We start from the raw sequence: 25,045 nt of genomic DNA, 5'->3' as shown, positions 1-25,045 counted from the left end.
CGTCCCGCGCGGGCTCCGCGCTGCCAGCCCCGCCGCTCGCTCGCTCTTTGTTCGCCGAGACTCCCCCGCCTCCCCTGCTGGCCCCGCCCTCCCGCTTCCCATTGGTGCCGCCCGCCGCCGGCCACGCCCCCTGGCGCCCTCCGCGAGACGAGTGTGCGGGGTCTCAGCCCCGGGGCGGGGGTGTAGGGGCCAGGCCTGTGTCAGCGAGGGGGCGTTGCCCCATCATCACATCAGGTCACTGCACCGTCACTGCTGCACGCAGGGTGACCAGATGTCCCGATTTTATAGGGATAGTCCTGATTTTGGGGGCTTTTTCTTATATAGGCTCCTGTTACCCCTCTGCCTTGTCCCAGTTTTTCACATTTGCTGTCTGGTCACCCTAGCTGCACCATCATGCCACTCCATCGCCACCAGGCCAGTGCACAATCACGCCACACCACTGCACCACCACATGCCACCACGCCACTCCGCTGCACCATCATGTGGCACCCCCACGCCACTGCACTGCCACCACACACCATCATGAGACTGCATCACTATGCCACTGCACTGCCGCATTGCTGCACCATCACATCACGGCATGGCCACCATGCCAATGCATCATGATACCACGGACACCACACACCGCCTCTTCACTGAATGGTGACCACATACCCTCCCACTGTGCATTGTCATGGCACTGCACCAACACCACACACGCCAAACCGTGCAGTCATGCTTCATCAACACAAGCTGTGATACCACACACCTTCATGGTACTTCTGCACCACCACAGGATATCACAATATGCACCAACATGGTCTGGCACCAATGTTCCCTCCAATTTTTCCCACTCATGTGTGGCAGGATGGGGCCCGAGGGGTTTGGAGGGGGGAGGGGCTCAGGTAGAGGGTTGGGGTGCAGGGGGGTGAGGGCTCCAGCTAGGGGTGCGGGCTCTGGTGTGGGACTGGGGATGAGGGGTTTGGGATGCAGTGGGGCTCCCCGGGGCTATGGTGGGGAGAGAGGATTCCTCCCCAACTCTCCCACCCTGCAGCAGCAGCAGGTTCAGGGCTGGGCTGGGTTGGGGCATCATGTCCCTGAACCATTATATGTCAAATACCATCATGACACTCTATTACAACTGTGACGTTATTAGTGTAATATAATATCTCATTGAAAGGTGACAGGGCCAGAAAGAGTTAATTAACTCACCTCACCGACTGACCTGACCCATGGGTGAACCTTAAGGACTGGTTAGCAAGATAGTAATGAATAGTTAGCTTTGAAATGCAAGTCTGCATGTGTTAGAGGTTTTAAAGGAGTTTTCTCAGGTCTTGGATGCACAGCAAACAAGTTTGTATGTTGCTATAGTTTTAATTCAAGAGACATAAAAAAGGAATACTAGCGTTTAAGAATCCAACTTGAGGAAAATAGTATTATGTCTACTGTGTCTTTTGAAGTTTGTTTAGGTAACCTTGATTCTGAACTGTTTTAATGGGATAAATTACCCCGTGCTATATGTCCTAGATGTTTGGGATTGAATAGTTTAGCTCCTATGTTTTCTCATGGCCGAAAGGCGCTGTAAAAATGTATAAAAGCCCTGGGACAAGATCCTTCTTCCTCAATCTGCTTCGTGTGTTCCAAGAGGGGAAACCTTAAGCCACAAGGATGAGAGGTTTACCCCAGTCATTCACTGGAGTCACCCTGAATCTGGAATTGGGTATCTATATATTCTTATGGGACTATTTCTAAAAGGACTTTGTGGCAACTATCAAGCCATCTCTACTAGTACTGACCTCAAGAATTGAATTCAAGGTCTAGTTTTGTTTATTAATCTTTTAACCAACACTCTCTCTCTTTTCTTTTAATAAATTTTAAACTTGGTTAACAAATTGCTATTAGCGTTGATTTTGGTAAGATCTAATTATAATTGAACCTGGAATGTGCTGATCCTTTGGGATTGGAAGACCTTTCTTTTATTATGATGAAGTAAGGATTTCAGGAAGCATCATCATAGTTTTAACGAAGGTGTGTGTCTGGATGGGGCCTGAGGCTGGCGCACTTTAAAGAACTGCGTGGGTTTAAACGTCTAAGTAAACAGTAAGTACTATAGAAGCTGTTTTGTGCTGGCTTGGTAAATCTAAGTAGTGGAATAACCACCAGTGTTTGGGATTTGTCTGCCCTGTTTTGTTTGCAGTTCACCGTGATTGAGTGACCTCAGCTGGCTCTCACGGGCAGCACCGTCACAACAACCATTCAGTGTTACTCCATATTACTCTGCAGGTGTGCAAGCACTATCACCACCACGCTTCAGTACGCCTTTCCACATCACCACAGCACCGCCATTACATACCTGCAACTTCTCATCACATCATTACATTGCCATACAAGGCCGTGTGACATTGCTTACTCATGGAATGCTGACATGTCTTTGACCTTGCCCTCTCTGACATATATACCTAGCAATATATACTGAAGAGAAAAAAAAAACAGAAAAAACAAAAACAAAAAAACTAAAATGCTACCCAAACAAGTTACTCCAGTGCTCAAGTTTGTGCCCCAGGGAAGAGGACGAGAGAACAAACAACATATCATAGATGTATAATTACATTATTTAATGCGCTACTGAAAGGCACTCAGATACTACGGTGATGACCACAGCATAAGGAACCATGTAGAACAACAGGTGTTGCTATGAATCATCATAAGGCACCATCGTACATTATGGAGAGTAACCATACCACTGTGCAACATTAAGCAATCTCCAATCCTGGGATTATCACAAACACTCCACACTCATTCCAGAATTTTACTTTCTTCCCTAATGCCTCATCTACAAAAAAAAAATCAGTTCCTAAACTCTTTAAATGGTCTACATTACAAAATGTAATGTCAGATTTTGAGAGGTATTTAGGCACCTAAATGCGTCTTTAAAGATCCTTTCAATATTTGGTCTCAAGCACTCTGGGGCAGAGGCTGTCATGTAGTATATGTTTGTACAGCACCTAGCACAATGGGATTCAAGCTGGTTGACATCTTTAGTCATTACTTCTAGGTAAATATTGGAATAATAAAATCATCTAGTTATAGTTAAACCCCTGGTCAGCATGATATCAACTAATTTGGTTCTTCACAATTATACTTGTCTGTAGTACAAAAGGTTATTGTGCACAAGTCTAAAGAACAAATGTTCTAAAAGAGGAAGGATGGGAGAGGGGACAGTACAATTTCCAGAATGTGTGCAATAATCCTAGAACATGACAGAGAAAACAACAAAATTGAAAGTTAACTCAGAGTTACAAATACATCTTTTGGCTAGCAGGTTATTTAACAGTGATAGCTAAATGTAGAGAAGCCATCCTCTGCATCTCTTCCCACATCTTTCCTCCTACTCCCAATCTCTCCTCTCCTGCCCCCCAAATCAAATTTGCACAGTGCAGCTGATGCCTAAATCCACCTCATTTTACTTCCATCTGGAGCTGAGCTCTCTGCACTGAGGGAAACTCAATGATGCTTAGTCAGTTTCATTCTCTGTGCTAGGAGAGCTGTTCTTAAAACTTGACAGGAGCTAGAGTTAAACTGATTGTGCGCTCATCATGTTCTACCAGAAGAAGCAACACCAAAGTGCTCAGTCCTCCCACCCTTCTTGGGCAAGAAACAAAAATACAGTCTAAAATGGTTGTGTTGATTTCTCACCTGCAGTGCTGGAATTGATAGGTTTCTGCCCCAAATAATTAACTTGAATATAGGTCAAAATTAGGGCTAAACTCTGCCAGATTCTCTAAACAGACTATTTGTATGTCAAATTCTTTGCCCCAGGTATGAAATTACACATCCTCTGTCTTTCTCCATTTCACTAGTCAATAAGAAAACAGTATTAGAATAATTAGATGGTCCTCAGAAGACAGAGAAGCTAGTAGTGGGATAGCTCAGGGATTGGATTCATGCCCAGTATCTGAATCAGTGTTGTTCAATATATTTATTAATGGTTTGAAGGGGAAAGTGGATAAACTGTTGATGAAGATTACTGACAATACAGAACTATTTCGTTTAGGAAAAACTAAGGAGAATCATGAGTAACTTCAGATGGATCTAAGTACATTAGGGAACCGGGCAGCACTATGAAAGATGATTTTAAACTTTCATAACTGTAATGTAATTAATATTGGGCAAAATAATCTAAACTTGTGCATGCTGAGGGGTTCTAAATTTGCAGGAGTGCCTGAGGAAAGAGAACTAGGAGCATATGTGAGAAATTCAAAAGTAAAGAGGATTGGATAACTCTGATCTTTAAGAACAAGCCACCTAAGCTGATTAAAGGTTAACCCAATCTCACATTAATTGCTTACAAGGATCAGTACAGAATGTCCTTTTTCCTTAAACACAAATGTTGTACAGCATTCCACATTCATGTAGGTACATTATCTAGAGGAGGGAGTACTCTGAAGCACCAAAACATTGAGTCTTAGTTAATGATAGAAGCAGAATAGTGAGCTTGATGGAGTAATACTCTGATCCACTTTGGCAAATATAGTCAGTATTTATACTTTTTCAAATTTAATATAGAGTTTTAGTGAGCAGCAGGTATAGTATGTCAAACAGATGAATAAATAAAGTCAACAGTTTTGTTTATTCCAAATTGAACAAGAAGTTACTAGCATACCTCGTGTGGTGTACAGAAATGCACAGATATGGAACAGTGAAGACAAGAACTCCATGGGTGTAATCCTGACCCCCCCCATAAAAAGTCAGAGAGTGTTTTAATGTTGACTTTTTATGGGGGGTCAGGATTACACCCCAAGTATTTAGAAATAGGCAAGTGTAAAAAAGTATTAAGTCCCCATCCTACTTGTTTATTAGAGGTATTTATATGGCCTTCATCCCTGTAGCATCTGAGCACCTCACGATCTTTAAAGTCTTTCTCCTCACAACACCCCTGTAAGGTAAAGAAGTACCGTCAGACTCTGTTTCCAGATGGGGAATAGAGACACAGAAAGACTTGCCCAGAGGAAGTCTGTAGCAAAGCAAGAACTTGAATCTGCTAGGTATCTTAAGTTCTCTCCTGAAAACATGTAAACATCTTAACTGTTGAAATTCATACCCACTTTTCAATCCTCCAAACCCATTCAAGACGTTTTTCTTTGGTTTGGTTTGGTTTGGTTTTTTTAATAGTCATAGATTTCAAGGCTAACATGAGTCATTTTGCGAATCTCATCTGACTTGCTGTGAAACACAGGCCATAAAACTTCCTCAAAATAATTTCTACAGCATATTCAGTCATTCAGGTTCCCATCGTCTTTCCAGATCTTCCATTCATATGGGTGGGTTTCAGTCAGTCCTTTAACAACCCATTCATACTTCCCCAGTCAGTTATGTGACACAAACACCTCATGTCTTCTGCTCTGCCCCAGGAGCAGCTTTTAAACTTTCTAGCACCACTGGGTAACAAGCTTTAATCAAGCAAATCACTGCTATGAATAGAATTAATACAAATATTATAGAGGACTCCCACTTTGTCACATCTTTTCCCCTCTGACACAGAACCAAGCAGGGTCACTTTATCCAGTCACCCGGGGAAGTTCAAACTCACAATTGTTATCACTGGATGCCCAAACCAATTTCCCATCCCCTTGATAGCTGTCCTACTAGGCACTTTCAAGATTCTTACAGCAGAGTTTTCTCAACACAGGACACAGCAATTTCATACTCTACCTTAGGTCTTGAGATGACACTAGTAGCGTGTAAAATGACATGCTCTAGATCAAAAGGAATTATTGTGAAGAAGTTCTATGGCCTGTGTTTTACAACAAGTTAGACCAGATGATCACAATGATCCCTTCTAGCTTCGGAATCTATGAATCCAAACAAATTTCTGGCATTCTTTAGGTCCTGATCCAAAGTCCATTGAAGTTAATTAAAAGACACAATTACATGAGCTTTGGACTGGGTCCTTAATTTGATTTGGTGGACAATCAGTACACAAATCAGACCCTTGAATTAAATAAACCCCTAAATATTTAAGTATGAATTGACTCTATTATGCATAGCACAACAGATCATGTGTTGTGCTCTTAACAGAGCCATTCATACATTGTGACTTACCTAAGGTCTGCAACCTGATTAAGCTGGAGGGTCCTTTCACATTCTCTGACAAACAAAGATTAAATAACACTATTTTTAGATTCAAAAAGTAAGAAGTGGAGTGTATCATCTTGGGAAATGTACTGAAAACTAAGTAAATTATCTGACTAGCTTCAGGACCTTGCAGTAAATAGGGATGATAAATAACAAGCAGTCAGTGCCCTCAAGCAGGAACAGTGGAAATCACAATTTCACCAGCCTCATTACAAAGATTGTATTGTTTTCTATGGAGATTAAAACTTGTAAAAAAATGTTTGTTGTTTTTCATTATAAAGGAATGTTCCCATATGTAAGTGAATTCTTACTGTAGAGAGGCACGTGGTCTATTATTGCAGGAGCCCTCACACTTTTCTACAGTACAGACCAAATTTTAATAGAGAGATCATCTCATGGGGCACCTGCCTCCCACTGGTAATCACATGAACCATGCATTCTCAGCTGTGACTGTAGAACTTCCTCGTGGCAACGCACGTGAACTGATTACATGAAAGAGTGAACGTAACATGTTTTAAGTATAACTTATTGCAATTTAGCAGCTGGAAAAAATAAAACAGCCAGCACCATGTGACCAGCCAGTTTTTCATGAGCCACCAATAAGCATTCCACAGACCACAGTTTGAAAAACACCAGTCTATTTAAATAATTTTAGAATTAGGAGCCATTATGACATAAATCAAGCTACAAAATCTGTAAATAGCTTAGTTTCTCTATTTGAAAATGAGTATAAAACCTACAACTTTATCCTCTAAATACTAGTAGATGAGTATGGACCATGAACACCTTTATTTTCAAGGAGAGATTTTACCATGTTATCCAAAAGCAATTTAGGATTTTACAGTGTCTGCACCAGTATAGCTTATATAGATATGGAAAGCAAAAGACTAAAAAGGGCTCTTTGAAAAACTAGGATAAAATGTTAGTTTCTGTAAATGTTTTGAAATATATAGTTGATTTTAATGTCTTTTTTACTGAGGAGGGGCTTTCTGCACAGACCAAAACAGTTTAAAGGAATCCTTATAATCAACAGTAAGTAGATTTTAAAACACAGAGGATTCAGGGCTAGGACATACAGTAGCATTGCTAAAAAGGAGTAACTATGAACTACAAAAGCCCAGACCCTTCGGCCCTTTTGTAAGAAAAACTCATTTTCCTGCACAAGGACGCAGGATTCTGGTCAAAGTGTTTTGTGTGCCATCAAGGAGGAGGCAGACATTATTTTGGATTCACACATTCTAAGATTTTTCACCTTTAGTTCAACAAGCTGGAATTGACAATCCTAGGACAAGGAGCTGACAGAGCTCATTGTGAAAGCTGGAAATATTCTCATGCAGGTAACAAGTGGCAAGGTATTTATGTCTCACAATTATAAGTTGAAATGCTCTTGGTTGGAATCCGTCCTACAGATGTTCCTGCCCATGGACAGAAAAAAAATCTCTTCTGCATCCACCAAGGTCTCAGTCAGCAAAAAATTGAACACAGAGCCATCAAAACAACATTGAGACCTAGTTTGACAGCACTGCTGTAAATCATTCCAAAGTGTTTCAGTCTGTTTGAATTACAACAAGCTGAATACAATTAAGTAAGAGTATAAATGACAGAATAACAATGGTATCATCATGAGGATCAAAGTGGTATACAAGCTGGAGCTCCTTCAGGCTGAAGAATGGTAGTAAACATGCCTCACCTGCAGTTGTATGCTACAAGAGAGAACTGGACATAAAGACATTGGAATGAGGGCTGGGTTAAAGGGAACAAAGAGGTATCAAAGCTTTGAAGCTGCCTCACAAAATCAATAACAGGTGTAAGGGAAAATATAAAGCAGAGAAAAAGATACGCTCTTTAATCTAGGGCAGTCGCTCTCAACCATTCCAGATTACCCCTTTCAGAAGTCTGATTTGTCCTGTGTACCCCCAAGTTTCACCTCACCTAAAAACGACTTGCTTACAAAATCAAGCTTAAAAATACGAAAAAGTGACAGCACACTATTACTGAAAAATGGCTGACTTTCTCATTTTTACCATATAATTATAAAATAATTGGAATATAAATATTGTACTTACATTTCAGTGTATAGTTTATAGAGCATTGTCTGTAATATGAAATTTTAATTTGTACTAACTTCGCTAGTACTTTTTATGTAGCCTGTTGTAAAGTAGGCAAGTATCTAAATGAGTTGATGTACCCTCTGGAAGACCTCTGCGTACCCCCAGGAGTATGTGTACCCCTGGTTGAGAACCACTGATCTAGGAAGTAGAGATCAAGTACAGGATTTAATACTAGGCATATTTTCTGTTATAGAGGAGCTATGGTATTTCCTGTGATTGAAGGCAGAAGGGACTCTGATCTCTTAGATTTTTTTTCTCTCTTATGTGAGCCTATTTAGGTAATTCTTGATTACATGAAAACCGATGGCTGTCGGCCCCCATTGATTAGATTTTAGTGGCCTCTTCCCCGCCCTAATTTTTCTTTTAAAGGGTATTTCTCCCACTATCACCAAAACAAATGAATAGAATAACCACAATAGCCACAACAGGAATAGAAGATGCAAGTAATTCACTTTATGTAAAAAAAGTTCTGCAATCAGTTGGAGCCAACTTCAAATGTCATCTTGTTAGATGGCAATCCTGCAGAAAAAATGGTCCTTGAGAGATTTAGTTATTTACAGTTTGCTAATGTGCAGCAGTAGCAACATATTTTGTAATTCATTAGCTTTGTTAAAGATTTACCAGATACAATCAGTCAATCAATCAATAAAAGGAATGGATTTCCAAAATGAAAGGTACTGAAAAGATGGTGAGATTAAGGCCAATTTAAACCTTCAAAACAAGGCATGCAACAGGGTGGCCCACTTCAGCCCATGATATAGCTTGAAAAAATGCAAATAGACATAGTAAATGTAAAAGCACTTACTCTTCATGGGACTCTCTTGACAGTCAGTCAGCCAAACCATTCGTACATTTTTCTTTACTTATTCAATGTAATTCTTTCTGGTTGTGCTATAGAAGCATATTATGCAAACAAGTAGGCCCACACCCCTGGATGTTATGTTTTGAGTTTAGATAATTCAGACTATATCATGCTGTGAAGCCCACACTAGCTTATTGTTTATCAGATCTTGCATGTGGTAGGAAAGATTTTACCCCACATACAGATTTAAAAAATGCAGGCTTGTACTGTGACTAATGGTAGGAGGTCATTTTATGACCCTCTTGAGGCTGGAGGCTAAACTACAGGACATCAGTGAGAAGTCAGTATGACATATGTATTTCAGCAGCATTTCTGCAATCCTACTCCATCTTGGGAAATGCTAGGATGCCACTTTCTAGTTATGCAAAATCCAAACTGACTTTGCCCTTGCCGCTCCACAAATTATAGGCCCTATGTCAAGCCAGGACCTTCTCGCCTGCTGAGTCAAATTGTGCTCCTGGGGTCAGGGCTGGGAAACTGTAGGATTCCACTCACTGAGCTTCCTCTGCATTTTTCTGTTGAGCGGAAAAACCAACCACTACCAGAGGCTGGTCCCCAAGCCCCACAGATCATCCTGTGCCTCCATATTAGCCTTGCGTCCCCACAGTCCCTACTCCCTCTAACGAAGCCACACTGCCAGGGCTGTCTCCTGCTGGTGGCAACCCCTCAGCCCATCCTCCCTTAAGGGGAGTTCCTCAGCACGGATGACGGAGGGGCTGAAGCAAGTAATACATGGCTACAGGGCTTTCCTCTCTTAACTGCAGTTATCATGGTCATCTCATTTCCTGGCACTGGCTGATTTTCCCTCTTCGTATAGTGGAATCTCAGCTCTCCCTGTTTTCCATGGGACTCTTCACCAAGACGCTCTTTTCAGCAAAAAAACAGAGACACCCACAGCACAATTCCCTCTCCCTTACCTCCCAACACAGTTTAAACATCCAGAAATGATGCGGATGAAGGCAGATTAACCCCAAATCTTTGCAACCCTGGGATTCTTATTTCTGCCTGCTTTCTAGCAGATTGCAGAGCCTACTGCTAAGTGTATTGTTCTGTGCATTTCCATCATTGCCTGGTCTTAAAGCAGAGCGCCCCATGGTTCTGGCAAAGCCAGCCTACTCCTGCAGGCCTTCTGCGCCAAAAAATTAAAAATTCTGCATACAATATTTTAAAATTCTGCAAATTGTATTTGTCAGAACACTACATAATCATGCCAGTTTCAATTATTTTGGTAATTTATTTCAAAATACCTGTCAGCAAGTATGTCTGTAACAATACAGACACCCACAAAAATTCCCCCAAAAGTAGAAAGTTAAAGAAACCCCTATGACAATCTAGTTCCTGTTCTCTGCCTCCTCCCTGAGCCCAACCAGGGGGCAGGCACCCAAAACCCCTTTCCCACTCAGAACCCAGCCATACCCAATGCCAATACACCTGAATCCCTGTGCCCCAGAGCCCAATCATAGGTCCCCTCAGCTCAGATAACCACACCCCCTCCCCACAAAGTCCAACCAAGGGACCTCCTTGCCCAGACACCTGCCCCCACCCTCCCAGAGCCCAGCCATGGTCCCTCCCCAGCCCAGACACCTGCCCCGTTACCCCTGAGCCAGGAATCCAGAGGGAAAAAGAGCCTGATACTGGGTCCAGGCCTTGTGTGGAGTTTTCTGTCCACTGCCATCTCCTTCTCTCAGAGTGTGCGGGGAACTGCAGCTGCTCAGAACCCTGTAATTCCCTTCCCTCCCCCTGGCAGTGTCTTCTATGTGTGAGCTGGGCTCTGCTGGGTCCAGTGGCCCCTAGTGGTGGCCAGAAGCACTGCAGCCATTTCTTTGGGGGGAAAGGAAATTCTGCATATGCAACATCAATTTCTGCAAAATTCTGCATTGCGTAGTGGTGCAAAATTCCCACAGGAGTAATCCGGACCCAGGTTAGTCTTAATCCACCCATAATAGGAAAGGAGACTATTGAGAAGTCAGTCCACTTCTGGCAGCATCAAGAACCCAGGAAACCTGTACACTTCATCTTTCTCTGCTTACAGTAAGTGCTTCATGCAATTGGCATGATGTTTCTTTTTAGTCTTACACTTGAATTTTATGCCATAACACAGAGAGACAGATGAAACTTCTTGCTGGCTGCACAAAGCAGGAAAATCTGAGGCAGTGGCAGTTTTGGTTTTAACAGTACATTTTCAGGACTCTTCCTTTCAACAGAACACCAGAAACAAATATGTGACATCTGAATCTATCGTCACTGCCAATTCCACTTGTGCTTTGGACAGAGTCAAAGAATGTCTTTCATCCTTAATTCCCCTCCTCTCTCTACCTACTTAGATGAGGACTTTAGGAGTAGAGTTAACACAAACTCTACCCCACTCCCATCTTCACTTTTCTACCACTCCATCTCCTCATTTGTCCTGTGGAACATAAACAGAGGGACTAGGCACACCTGCCGCAGCAAGACAGCCTCTGGCATAGGGTTGAACAATGACCCAACTGAAAATATAGTGACCACATCTTTAATGCATTATGAGTTAGGGTAATAACACAATCAGAAGCAGTTACTGATGCAATTATGCATGAACAATTAATTTAGAAACAAAGTTTATTTATAAAGTTCAATAATAAGAGGATAATATATAGCAATTGATTTTAAATCCAAAAGATCTCAGTATAAATTATGTACAACATTAGCACAGTTCTAAATAAAATATTTAAAAGATCATAAAATATATTTGCTCTTCCTAGTGTTCCAAGGGTAATACATTTACATTTAATCTACATGAAAAACTGCTTTTTGTCTGGAATTGTCATTTTAATTGTATGCAGAACACAATAAACGTATCAGGCCTAGATGCCACGTTTAAAATGTATTTACAAGCATAGGCACTTCAGGCTGAAGAGGAAAATGGAGGAGATATAGTCTCAAGAAAGTTGTATTCTGACTAAAACACACGCAAACGCACTCACACACACACTAATGTTCATTTTGTCTTCCAACAGATTTAAAATGGGCAACACCGGCACAGAGAGCACTTCTACAACAGCAAAATGGAAATTTTGCAATTAGATTAGATAGGTTACAATGGAGTTTAATTTTAATTCAAGCCTTGAAGCCCTTACGAGGTTATCAGTGCCTTCTGCAGTGAACATTTATTTCTCAGAACTTGAATGAGTTTTTATAGGAACTGTGTTTAGACAGGACTAAGCTACGCTGATTTTCATTTCCTGGTCTCCATGGTGGGTTTGCGAGGAGAAAGAGGATGTAGGTTTGTGATCTACTTTGAGTATTCCTTCCTTCAAACCTCCTCTCAGCTTTTTGTTACTGACACTCAGAGACATATAGGAATAAAATAAAGCTCGCAATGTTAGTCAGTGTTTATATATTGCTTTCAATGTATTCCTTTAATAAATAAAATGAAATAAAGCAACCGCAAAAGCTATTAATATTGTAGCTTTTTCCCTTCTGCCCATATCAACTCAGGGCTCTGATATAAAATGAGTGCAGTTACTTTCCAAACTAAGAGGTGAGCAAGAGAGCAGTACTCAAGGGAACATCTTTTTTTTGACAGCTCAGATTTCAAACTTTAAATTAGTCTCCCTCCAGACACATTTTGATTTCTCCCACCCTACACAAAGTTGTGTCTCCTTTACCTCGAACTCACTCTGTGCCTCAGAGAGATATTCCCTCCACTCTATCCTGGAACTTGTCTGCTGATGCTAATATCTGACTGCACAGAGCCTTTTAAAATGATTCACTGCTTAGTGAATATTAAAGCCTCTCTGCTCTGTATCTGGTTCCTAATGCTTTGTTATATAGCACTTTATTACTGCCTACTATTTTAAGAGAGTATTCTATCCATTATATTCACCATCCAAGTATCTCCCCACAGAGCAGAGGCTGGGAAGCCATTCTGGTCCAGCCTTGGCCCTAGCACATGCCATGCACCACACGCTATCCCCTTAATCAGTCAGAGCCCTGAGCTCTTTCTAGTCTCTACAGGCATATCCATGATACTTAACCACGGTTTAAGACCTAAAATTTTAGACATAAGCAACTTTTACAGACCTACCACCATTTTAACTAGCTGACAATCTCTCTCATAGTTTATGTGACTGTTTCAGAAAGAGAAGGAAAACGTCTTCTTTCAGCTTCGGCCAAGAGGACTGTTTTTCTCCCCTCCCCCTCATGATATCACATGACTGCAGTAACAGCAGGAATACCCTATCCAATGGGAGTGTAAATGACATTCTACAGACTGCATTGGGTATGGAGAGCTCCCAACAACTGCCTCTGGAAATAGTGCAGACAGCATTTCCACTGATGGAATTAAATGAAATCAGCTGCACTGTGCTGCAGCCATCCAGTTTCCTCTTTGGCTGAAAGTATTGGCATGGACTATGATAAACCTCAGATAATGCACAGTCTCAGTCTCCTGATTGCAATGAAGAACTGACTTATTAGTATTCAGCATAACAATGCTGACTGACTTTTAGTTTAAAAAAGAGAAGGAGAGAAAGAATGTGATAAAAATCTTATATCTAGAAGTGTGGTTTGTGTGTACAAGGGACTCAAAAATTCCTGGATGACATCCTTAGCCAGCAGCAACTAAAAGCAGTGTTAGCCCTCTACTCAGGAGAATGGGTGGACTCCCTAAGAATCCTATTGAGTTACTGAACATATTTACAGAATATTTACAAACATGCGACTGCTTTCTGATGTATGCAACATCTATTTGTACTCCTGCTCAATCAACACTGAATAAAGGCGCATTTAAAAAGTATATTTTCTTTAGTTACAGTCAGCATTAGAATGTAATATTCCTTTTCACTCCTCGCAAATTGCACTTGTGTTTAAGCAGTCCTGTGATTTATTGACCGCTCACTTCTCTGCCACTATGGAGGAAACATTGGACAAGGTTAGGTAGAGGACTGAGAAACAAGAGTGCAACAGATAGCCAGTGTGGCCTTGGGTAGGTCACTTAACCACTCTGTGCCACAGTTTCTTGACGATAATCTTTACCTCCTTCACAGGGGTGCAAAATTCATTAATGTTTATAAATCATGTTGAGAACCTCAGATAGATGACATACAGGTGAAAAATAATATCAGATTTTAAAATACAGTAGTGTTCAGCAGATTGAGCCATCTGTATAGATGACATTTCAAACATTGAAAAGTACAGTAAGCTAAAACAGAATACATAACAGTGTATTTCCTCTGTGAAATATTTTCACACATTAAAGATAACCTTGCATAATCCACTTGTGGTTCTGCTTTGCTCCACTTATATATCGAAGGATCCCTTACACAACACTCCCCACCATTATGCATTCTCTCCATGGATACTATTATAGTAAATGAAATGGGTTACATGGTTACATATTTCACATACAATGCAGTACACAATATGTACTATAAAATACATACTGGAAAATGCAATAATTTAAGTTCAACTGCAGACACACTTATGGCATAATACACTTATGACAGAGACAGCTTTCTAAAAGCCTTAAACTAAGTTCTGCACATAATGGACATATTTAGCACAAAAAATAAAATTAAGTACCTATTAAATAAATAGAGTCAGATCTTATGGCATGGTTTCACTTAGCACAGACAAGCTGATGATCACAAACATGCATTCGAGAACACTGTGCATGCATCCTCTTCCCCAATGCATGCAGTTCCTTCCTATATCTATCTTCATCTCTTGTAGCCACATCTACTCTACACTAAAGTCAGTGGGACTACTCACATGAGTAAAAACTAGACAACAGTTGCAGGATTGAGCCTCTAGATTGTAAAGTCTTTAGAGAAAGGACTTTCTCTTCTTTCCTAACTGTGAAGCGTTATGCTTATCAACAGCACTGTAAGGATCCTGCTGATGCACAACTATTGAACAGTGTAATTCCCCCATTCTCAATATAATAAGAACAGGAAAGAAATACAGTAATGAGGTTAGAGAGATACAGTCAGCAGAGAGGTTATATAAAACTGAATGATTTTTCACAGCTGAAATAACAATGGCTTTAAGGTGACATTGCCCCTTTTAACTCTCTACTTGCTTTATCTTGCCAGAAAGAAGAAACATTTTCTTTTGTTTGTGAGCCAGGCCTGCAGAAGGGAATGAGACGAACCTCCCCGAACTCAGAAGTGGGAGTAATTTTTCTTCACCAGCAGGGATGGAGAGACTACATTATCATCCGAATCGTCTGAATGAGCCTCATCCAAAGGCGGAGAGAATATGGGCTGCAGCTGGTCCTGCGAGGACAAGACTGAAATAACCACAAAGAAGACAGGGGCATCAATAAACATCAATGACAAAATCAGGCCCTTGTGGGAAGTATATCATCTCTGGGCCAGTAGGTTACCACAGTGACCTACTGTTAAGAATAATTCTGTTCCCTCTTTTCCTGCATACAACTCTTATCTCTCTTCTTTCCTGAAAGAGCATGGCAAGCATTAAACTGACCATGATTGATTTGTCTTATTGTCACAAAATCTTCTCAAGTGGTTACACACCATAAAATAAAGCAATTTGAGACCGAAGTCATCTCACATCATAAAAACAGATATTTATTAGCAGGCTAGAAAAGGAAAAATTGATCCAAGCAAGATCAAGTTAAGTGGAAATGTCATGGAGAGGCCTTCAGACAGTCATGCATAAAGAAATGGGAGACAGATGGCTGAGGACAATGATTTCTGACTCGCAATGCACTATAAAGTATCATACATAAATATGTTGGTACTGCATGTAAATATTAACAACAAAAAACTGTCACCAGACTATGATTTATCTTTTTAAAAACCATATTTTTTTTGGATGAATGGAGGAAGGTCCTTCACTTAACTTGATGGCATTCTTCTATAGACTCCCAGAAAGAAAGAAAAGTACTAAGGATGTTGTGGGGGGAGAGGGGGGGGAACAGGCATGCATACAGAGCCTATGGAATGGGGGACCCTGGCATGGGGGGAGAAGACACACTGAGCACCTGTGAGAGGGGGCTAGGGGATTGGACAAATCCCTGAAATAGAGGGGGATGGGAAGATGGCATACAGGAACTGTGTGTGTGGTAGTGGTGGTGGAGGGGGGACTGGAGGAAAGCAAGACTCTTCTGGTGTGTATGCAATGTGTTCAGCCTACAGAAGCTATGAAGTGTGCACCCCCGCCCCCAGTTAAATGCACCTATGTACATTCTGTGTGGACTGCTGCTGAAAAGATGAGGGAAGATTTTCAGAAAAAATGGTTTATGAACTAATAATACTGAGGATAAAAGCAAATAAAGGGAACTCTCAGAAGCTGACATAGTAATAAAAAGATGCGACTCCCACAATAAACTGCTTGTTTCTAAACGGTCAGTCTTTGCCTCTCTCATAAGACATACTTGATCCATTAACCTGGTAACTTTGCTGGTACATACTATCTTGCCTTTTCCCCCCCCCTTTTGTGCTCCTTTTAGGTTTTACGCTCTTTGGGCTCACTCTAAGTCTGTGTTTGTACAGAGCTTAGCCCAATAGGGTCCTTATTCTGATTGGGGTCTTTGCGCATTATTGCAATACAAATAAATAATCACCGCTAAGCAGCTTGAGTTAGTTTAGCTGTGTTCGAGAGTCCATTATATACCACTACAGAGATGGGAAGAGATGCCACTCTAATTAAATCATGAAGCCAGAAATGCAGAGCTCCACCCTGAGAAGGAGAAGGAAGTTATAAACCAATGAGTTTCACATATTGTGGTTGTCACCCCTATCTATACAACTTTATGGGAAAGAACAAATGTGACTGAACAAGTAGGATCTTATTGAATACATCTAAAAATCCATCTCTAAAGACTGTTTGCTTATCTTCAGAAAGTTCTGGACTTGAAATAGTTACAGAAGTCACATGAAGTGAAGGCCTTGAATAAAATATCACTTATTTTAGCATTTTCCACACAGTAAAATTTTACCTCTCTATTTATAGCTCAATCTAGTTTTTCAAAGAGAAGGTTAAGAGGTGACTTCATTCAAGTTTATAAACTAAATACCTATATGGGGAACAAAAATTTGATAATGGGCTCTTTAGCCTAGCAGACAAAAGTATAACAGGATCCAATGGTTGGAAGTTAAAGCTGAACAATTTCAGACTAGAAATAAGGCACACATTATTAACTGAGGGAAATTAGCCATTGTAACAATTTACCAAGGGTTCTGACAAATTCTCCACCAATCTTTAAATCAAGACTGGATTTTTTCTAAAAGATATCCTCTAGTTTAAACACAAATTAATTCAGGGAAAGTCGTGTGGCTTATGCTATAAGATGGTCAGACAAAATGACCACAGTGGTTCCTTTTGAATCAAGTAGAGACAATACAATGAAAGGCAAGATGCCACTAAACCTGAATAATACTGATTCTAGCCTACTTACAAGTCCTCTTTAACACTTCAACATTTACGAGTCATCTGAAAAGAATGCCAAAGGACAGGGTAACTAACCGACTTCTTGCAAAATGTATTTCCACAGAACATTTAGAGTGGATCAAAAATCTAGAGTTCATCAAATGCAAGTTTGAGGTTGGAAGGTATGAGGTGAAGAGCTCATTCAGCAGCTGAATAATTTAAAGCTATCAAGTCCTTTCATAGGTAAGAGATGATCAGGGAAGAGCATTATTGCACTGGGGGCCTATTTCACTAGCAGATGATTAGATCAGGCATCAGCTAAGAGTTAGGGAAGTTGGACTTTTAGTGAATGGATTCAAATGGTTAACAAATTATAACCAACTGCAGAATAGTCAGAGTCACTCATCAAGAGGGTATTTATGACAGAGCATTCTCCTTCGTTCGGTAGTTAGTTGTATTTGGCTTTTGGGAGGATTTGGTTATGTTATTTATAAATGATCATGTCTAAAGGCAAGGAGTCCAAAGAGACATGTAATATTGAGCCCGAAAACAACATCTGTTAGATTTATATTCACGTGTATGCTTGCTCTCTCTTCAGTGGCAAGCTAAATATTTTCTAACCTCCATGAGTGTTTTGAAAAATCCGCCACTTTCTTAGAGGCAACGAACAAACACCCCTTTGCCTTCTGCCTCCTTCTTCCAATACTCACTAGAAGAGGGCTGCAAAGAGGAAAGTTTGTGATCCTTTGATCTCCTTTCTCTCCCTTCAGCAGTAAGTTCCTCCACAACTTCTTCACTGGTCACTTCACTGTCTTCATCATCTGGAATAATTCAGCAATCAGAAACCTCATGACTGCACAGTGATGGTGCTCTATTATTATTAATTATTTGTATTATAGCAGCACTAGTCATCCAGATTTTCTAGAGCTAAAGTTATTTTTATTTACCTGGTCTCCCTTGTACTTGTAGAAAGCTGAAAAGACATTACCATATCTATCTGGCTGACTGGGGATGCTTCTTTATTATCAGATAAATCTATTTCCTTTAAGCAAGAAATGTGAAATCCTCCCAAGTCCCAACTTCTCCATGGTTGAAGCCTGAAATGTCATGGAAACCCCCAAGATACATCTACATGCTGGGGCTGAGCTGGAAGCAGATAGGCTGCACAGAGGAACACCATATCCTCTTGGATACTACCCTTTTACCCCTACAGGTGGTCACTCCAACTCAAGGTTGTGACAAACAGGCAGGGCAGTATGTGGGGAACTTGCATTCACACTGTCCGGGTATCTATTTTGTGGCTACAAGATTTCAACCTTCAAGACTACTAATCTTTCACTAGACCTAAAGCTCTCTTTAAAAATTGTGAGAGTGCCCATTCATAGCCCACATACTTCTGAACATAGAGGGAAATGAGATTACCAGGAGAGGCTGATATGAAGGCTGAAGATAAAGGTTTCCTGAGTGCTGATGAGATTTGTTTCTTCTTCCTATTGGAAACAGAAGGGAATGTTCTTTCACTTGAAGCTCTGGAGACAGAGGACCTGAAAAAGATGCACTGCATTACCATGAAGCAGGAATCACTAATCCATCTGCAGAGCTGCAGGCAGGAAACATGAGACAGATACAGTTGAAAGACAGACAGAAACTATAACAACTCACAGAGATGACAACATGTAAACCAGAAGAGATTGCACAGGCGGACTTTATGTTATAACTACCTCGTTTCATCTCCCAAAGAACAATGTTGGGCAGCGTGGATGACGTGAACCTGCTCTGTACTACTTTATTGATCTATGGTTGTCCAATTGCTTTATATGCTCTATGACTGTCTGATTGCTGTAAGGATGCGTCCTGTCTATATGATGCTAAGTCAAAAGGGGCTTTTAGGAAAAACAAGCAGAAAACAAAAGTGATTCTGGCAATTACAGGCCAGTCAGCCTGACTTCAGTACTGGGCAAACTGGTTGAAAGTATAGCAAAGAACAGAACTGTCAGACACATAGATGAACATAATTTGTTGGGGAAGAGTCAACAGGCTTTTTGTAAATGGAAATCATGCCTCACCAATCTACTACAATTATCTGAGGGGGTCAACAAGCATGTGGACAAGGGAGAGCCAGTGGATATACTGTACTTAGATTTTCAGAAATCCTTTGACAAGATCCCTCAGCAAAGACTATTAAGCAAATTAAGCTGTCATGAGATAAGAGAGAAGGTCCTCTCATGGATTCATAACTGGTTAAAAGATAGGAAACAAATGGTAGGAATAAATGGCCAATTTTCAGAATGGAGAGAGGTAAACAGTGGTGTCTCTACTGGGGTCTCTACTGGGACCAGTACTGGTCAACATATTCATAAATGATCTAGAAAAAGGGGTAAACAGTGAGGTGACAAAATTTGCAGATGATACAAAACTACTCAAGATAGTTAAGTCCAAAGCAGACTGCGAAAAGCTACAAAGGGATCTCACAAAATTGGGTGATTGGGCAACAACATGGCAGATGAAATTCGATGTTGATAAATGCAAAGTAATGCACATTGGAAAGCATAATCCCAACTACATATATAAAATGATGAGATCTAAATTAGCTGTTAAAACTCAAGAAAGAGATCTTCGAGTCATTGTAAATAGTTCTCTGAAAATATCCACTGAATGTGCAGCAGCAGTCAAAAAAGTGAACAGAATTTTGGGAATCATTAAGACTGGGATAGATAAGACAGAAAATATCATATTGCTTCTATATAAATCCATGGTACACCTACATCCTGAATACAGCAAATAGATGTGGTCACCCCAGCTCAAAAAAGATACATTAGATTTGGAAGAGGTTTAGAAAAGGGCAACAAAAATGATTAAAGGTATGGAACAGCTTTTGTCTGAGAAGCAATTAATAAGATTGGGACTTTTCAGCTTGGAAGAGAGACGACTAAGGGGAGATACGATAGAGATTTATAAAATCATGACTGGTGTAGAGAAAGTAAATAAGGAAGTGTTATTTACTCCTTCTCATTATACAAGAACTAGGGGTCACCAAATGAAATTAATAGGCAGCTGGTTAAAAACAAACAAAAGGAAGTATTTCTTCACACAATGCACAGTCAACATGTGGACCTCTTTGCTAGAGGATGTTGTGAAGGCCAAGACTATAAGATTGTTTTGATTGTTTTGAATTAGAGCGCGATGCTCCAAAACACTTGTAAGCCCTTCCAGCTTGATATCATCTGCAAACTTTATAAAAGTGTACTCTCTCTGCCATTATCTAAAAATGACTGATGAAGATATTGAACAGTACTGGACTCAGGACCAATCCATGTGGGTGGAGGCACCAATTTTGTGATTTCCCTGGGGGTGCTAAACCCGTGCTTCTCCACAGGCCCCGCTCCCACTCCACCCCTTCTCCCAAGCCCCTACCTCTGCCTTGCCTCTTCCTGTCCCATCTCCACCCCTTTCCGCCCCACCTCTGCCTGTCCCGTTCTGCTCCCTCCCCTCACCTCTTCTTGACCCCGCTCCTGTCCCTCTCCCCCAGTGCCTTCTGTACACTGCTGAACAGCTGATTACCGGCAGGTGGGGGACGCTGAGGGTGAGAGGGAAAAGCCAATCCGCAGGGCTGACGGTGGGTGCTGAGCATCCACTATTTTTTTTCTGTGGGTGTTTCAACCCCAGAACAACCATGGAGTTGGCACCTATGCCTGTGGGACCCCACTTAATATGTCTTCCAGCTTGACTGTGAACCACCTTCTGGGAACAGTTATGTACCCACCTTATAGTAGCTTCATCTAGGTTGTATTTCCCTAGTTTGTTTATGAGAAGGTCATGAGAGACAGTATCAAAAGCCTTACTAAAGTCAAGATGTACCACATCTACCACTTCCCCACTATCCACAAGGCTTGTTATCATGTCAAAAAAAGGCATTAGGTTGGTTTGACACAATGCATGTAAACTGTTTATTGTTTTAAAATCCTTGTTCTCTTGCTCTATGCAGTGTTCCCACTATTAAAAATACACCATACAGAGTTTAGAAAATGCTTTCTGGTCACTCAACATAGACCATTTGTCACAGGCAGCCCCCAGAGTGCAGAGGTATAGTGGCTGGGGGCTGCCTGTGACAAATAACCCTGCTGAGGAATTCAGGGTTAGTACACAGGGATATTAGTGTGGGAGAATCATATGATTCCATCCTGAGAGAGGAAAAAGCTTGGGCTTGTCACCTGAGGGGTGAGCTCTGACAGTAGTGTGGCTTGTCCTGTAACCATGACAGTATCTAAAGCTTTGAGGACAGTAAACCATGGAAAAAGAGGAAATGATTTTCGATATAGTCATTGTACATCTAAAAAATTAACAAATCTGTGTGTTCCTGCTGAGGAAAGCCACTGGACTGCACATGAGATTCCATTCTAGTCTTTTCCCCTAGACTGTAGATTTCCCTATGCAAGCCAAGTGCAGTAGCCCTGAGCACTGATTAATATAACTGTCACATATGTAACAATCATTTTCTACATTTATTTTTCCCACCTCTAAAGGACAAAAACAATGAGAATAGCTGAGGAGATTACAGTTGCAACAAGAACCCTTGCAGAAATAGAAGGACGGGGAATTTTTGTTGCATGCCCTTCCTACGCATTTTACTTGTGAACTGTTCATACTGAACATACCTATTGCTCCAAGGGGCTCTCTCTTTTGCTGCCTTGGAGCCTCTACTACAATTTTACATCGATATAGCCATGCAAATAAGTAACAATACTGTGTCCTGGTGGAGACACCTACTCCTGACTTACCTTTCCTCATGCTCTCCTTTACGTGCTAAGTGAGCCCTGAAAACTGATTGGATGAATGTCACAACCTCCTCATCCTCCTTGAAGTCAGAAGACAAGCTTAAAGAGCTAGACCCGTGAGACATGTTGAGGTCCTGCAGTGTAAAGAGACCAAAGGAAAAAATTAGCCTTTTAACAAATTCCTTGCCAACATAACTGCACCTTTCTCATTTTTATTCTTGATTGTGAATGTCGTGTCACTGGGCAGTGAGCAAGCATTTAATTTCTTTTGGGTTGCAGCCCAGTGGGGTTTTACTAGACTTCTATTGATTCAGTGATAATCCGTCATCATACAGTTGTTAAACAACTACACAACAGATAAAGGGTAGGCAGCTGAAATGAATGTTAAATGATTTCAGTGGTACTGTGGGCAGGACTCATCCTCAAGCTAAGAGAGTTAAGGCAATCTCTAAGATGAGTCTGACCTCTGTATAAAGCAGAAATTTGTCAGTGCCGCCAAACTGAGCTGAAGCTGAGCTTAAGTATTATAATGTGTGGTGAGATGGAAGGCCTGGCTAGAGAATTCTTCATTCATTTTAGACTCCCTAGATCTAAATGGCTACTTAGGAAACCAGTACATTTACAGCATCTAAAATGTGTAATCAGTATATTCAGAGCTTGGCACTCAGGGCCAAGTGTGACATGATTTAAGAGATACGCTGCAAATCTTCAGCAGAGCATGCTGGATACCAGACTCCAAACCAATCATCATTTTCAACTTAGTGTTTCTCAAGCACAATGAGTAATGTTTGCCTAGTGCTAGGACTCCATGAGTGCCTGGGTGCAGTGCAGCTTTTGAAAAGGCTGCACCCTAACAATATAACCCTTTACTCTTACTTGATGACAGAACCAGACAAAGAAAGCCAGCAGCTTGGATACAGGTTGCAGCCTACTGCATGGAGATACTATGGCTTTATTTCTCAGGAGGACTATGAAGTAGATGGTAAAAAGGAAAGCCAACAAATGGGCTTAACACATTTTGGAATTTAAATGACACCACGTGGCAAAGTATTAAAAAAGCCCACTGGATGAGTTACAGAACCAAACCTGGAAGGCTTGGAAGCCTAGTACTTTGCATTGTAAACTGACTGTAAATAATGGGAAAATGAAGAAGCATATTGTGTCTATGTCCCCACTTGCCCCAACAGTTACCTTATTTCCAAGGCCATGCATGGCAGGAGATTTTCGACTGAGTGTGTTATTCAATAACAATTTCTGCCGAGCTAAATGTCCCCTGAAAGCTGCCTGAATCACAACAGCCGCCTAGCAGGGAGAGAGATAAATGGATGTTAACTCCCTTGAAAGACAGTAGCTACAAATTAAAGTAGTATCCAGAGGGAAAAAGGCATTACAGGAGAGAGAACTATTTTCCCTGTGGAATAACAACTGTTTAATGTACAGGCATTGCCTCTCTAATCAAGAGGCACCCTTAACCACTTCACATGTGCTGGTCTGGAATCCAAACGGGTTCTGACCTATAAATTATAAAAGAACTGCACAGACATACAACTCCACAGTAAATTTAAACTGAGAATCTGCACATTATGGAGCCTGTCAAATGGAATCAAATTCAAGGTACCAACATTAGCCCATATTTCACAGATACAACAATGTAGTCATATTCTCATCTTAGATCCCAGCTATCCAGCAGGCGTTGCTGCTTGAAAACATCATCAGAAACCAAGTAGAGTCTGGCAAACATTCTGGTGATTATGTTAAACAAACGTTCTTCCTCTCTGCTAAGGTATTTTAATTCTCAACTAGGTCCCCAAATACCAGAAGATGTCAAGGGTATAAAGTGACATTTTAAAATCACCATTCTAATAGATGTTATATACAGTTTCACACTGGAAAAGCGTGGAAAGAGCTTTGGCACTTCTCATCCTTCTCTTTTCTAACCTACTCAAAGCAGATTTTCAAAGGCTAAAGAAGAAAATGCATATGATATTATGTTGTGCTAGCTGAGAAATAGTATACAATAATGCCATTAAGAACTCTATTACCTATGAGGGCTGGTGATAAATTTTCTATCAACCCTGTTAAAACAGTTGAGTTTTCAACAATTTTTTTTTTGTGTGAGAAATGTCTGCTTTCTGTGGAAAATTTTTGATTGTTTTGTCAAAAATCTAAGCACTTGTTAAACAAACTACTTCAATTCAGCTATTCAGCTATGTTGCCTCATGGGAGCTTTATTTCAGTCTCCTCCAACACCCCGTGTTTATGAGCTGGGCTACCCAACTGAACTACATCTCCCATGATGCACCCTACCCAGGGACTCGAGTGATACAATGGCCTTCCCTCACCATGAGGGGTGACTATGGTGCATCATCCAGGCATCAGGAACTGGGTAGGAAGTAGCTCAGGGAGACTAGTGGTGGTATCAAATGGGGTGTGTTGGAGCGGATTCCCCACTGACGGGCATATTTGCCACTCACAGGTCCCTGAGCTGGGATCCAGTGGAGTAGGTCCACCTACCCAACCACCACCCACTCTGGGGTGATGGTCCACTCCCCTGACAGGCCACTAAGCCATGCAGCCCCACATAAGAGGCAGTTATGCTGACTCAGGCCACTAGGCCACGCGGCCCTGAGAGAGGGTGACTTTACTGACTCTTGCCAGTAGGCCATACCGCCTTGCTGAGCCGGGCAGCCACAGTGATTCTGATTATTAGGTGATGTACCCTGGCCAAACCAGAGAGCCATATTGACGCAGGCCATTAGGTCCCATAGCTCTGTGGGAAGGGGTTGTCACCCTGACTCTGGCCATCGGGC

General features: G+C 41.2%; 2 protein-coding genes across 5 annotated transcripts in view; both read right to left on the bottom strand.

The window, feature by feature from the left end:
- The window catches only part of TTYH3 (tweety family member 3), a 128,986-nt gene extending 118,021 nt beyond the window's left edge, over window positions 1–10,965 (bottom strand). Inside the window, exon 1 of the mRNA XM_075069059.1 lies at window positions 10,684–10,965. Coding sequence (XP_074925160.1) covers window positions 10,684–10,965 — 282 coding nt within the window. The remainder of the gene's footprint in view (window positions 1–10,683) is intronic.
- A 615-nt stretch (window positions 10,966–11,580) lies between these two features.
- The window catches only part of IQCE (IQ motif containing E), a 42,895-nt gene continuing 29,430 nt past the window's right edge, over window positions 11,581–25,045 (bottom strand). For all 4 annotated transcript variants that reach the window (XM_032766147.2, XM_075069183.1, XM_032766144.2 and 1 more), the window contains exons 19-23: window positions 23,427–23,537; window positions 22,239–22,369; window positions 18,883–19,004; window positions 18,171–18,281; window positions 11,581–15,355 (exon numbers count right to left, since the gene is read on the bottom strand). In XM_032766147.2, coding sequence (XP_032622038.1) covers window positions 15,228–15,355; window positions 18,171–18,281; window positions 18,883–19,004; window positions 22,239–22,369; window positions 23,427–23,537 — 603 coding nt within the window. In that variant the 3' untranslated portion in view covers window positions 11,581–15,227. The remainder of the gene's footprint in view (window positions 15,356–18,170; window positions 18,282–18,882; window positions 19,005–22,238; window positions 22,370–23,426; window positions 23,538–25,045) is intronic.

Source organism: Chelonoidis abingdonii, chromosome 9 (assembly GCF_003597395.2).
Source record: "Chelonoidis abingdonii isolate Lonesome George chromosome 9, CheloAbing_2.0, whole genome shotgun sequence".
Classification (NCBI taxonomy): Eukaryota; Metazoa; Chordata; order Testudines; family Testudinidae; genus Chelonoidis; species Chelonoidis abingdonii.
Note: the sequence above shows the minus strand (reverse complement) of the source record. Positions and strands in the feature narration are given on the sequence as shown.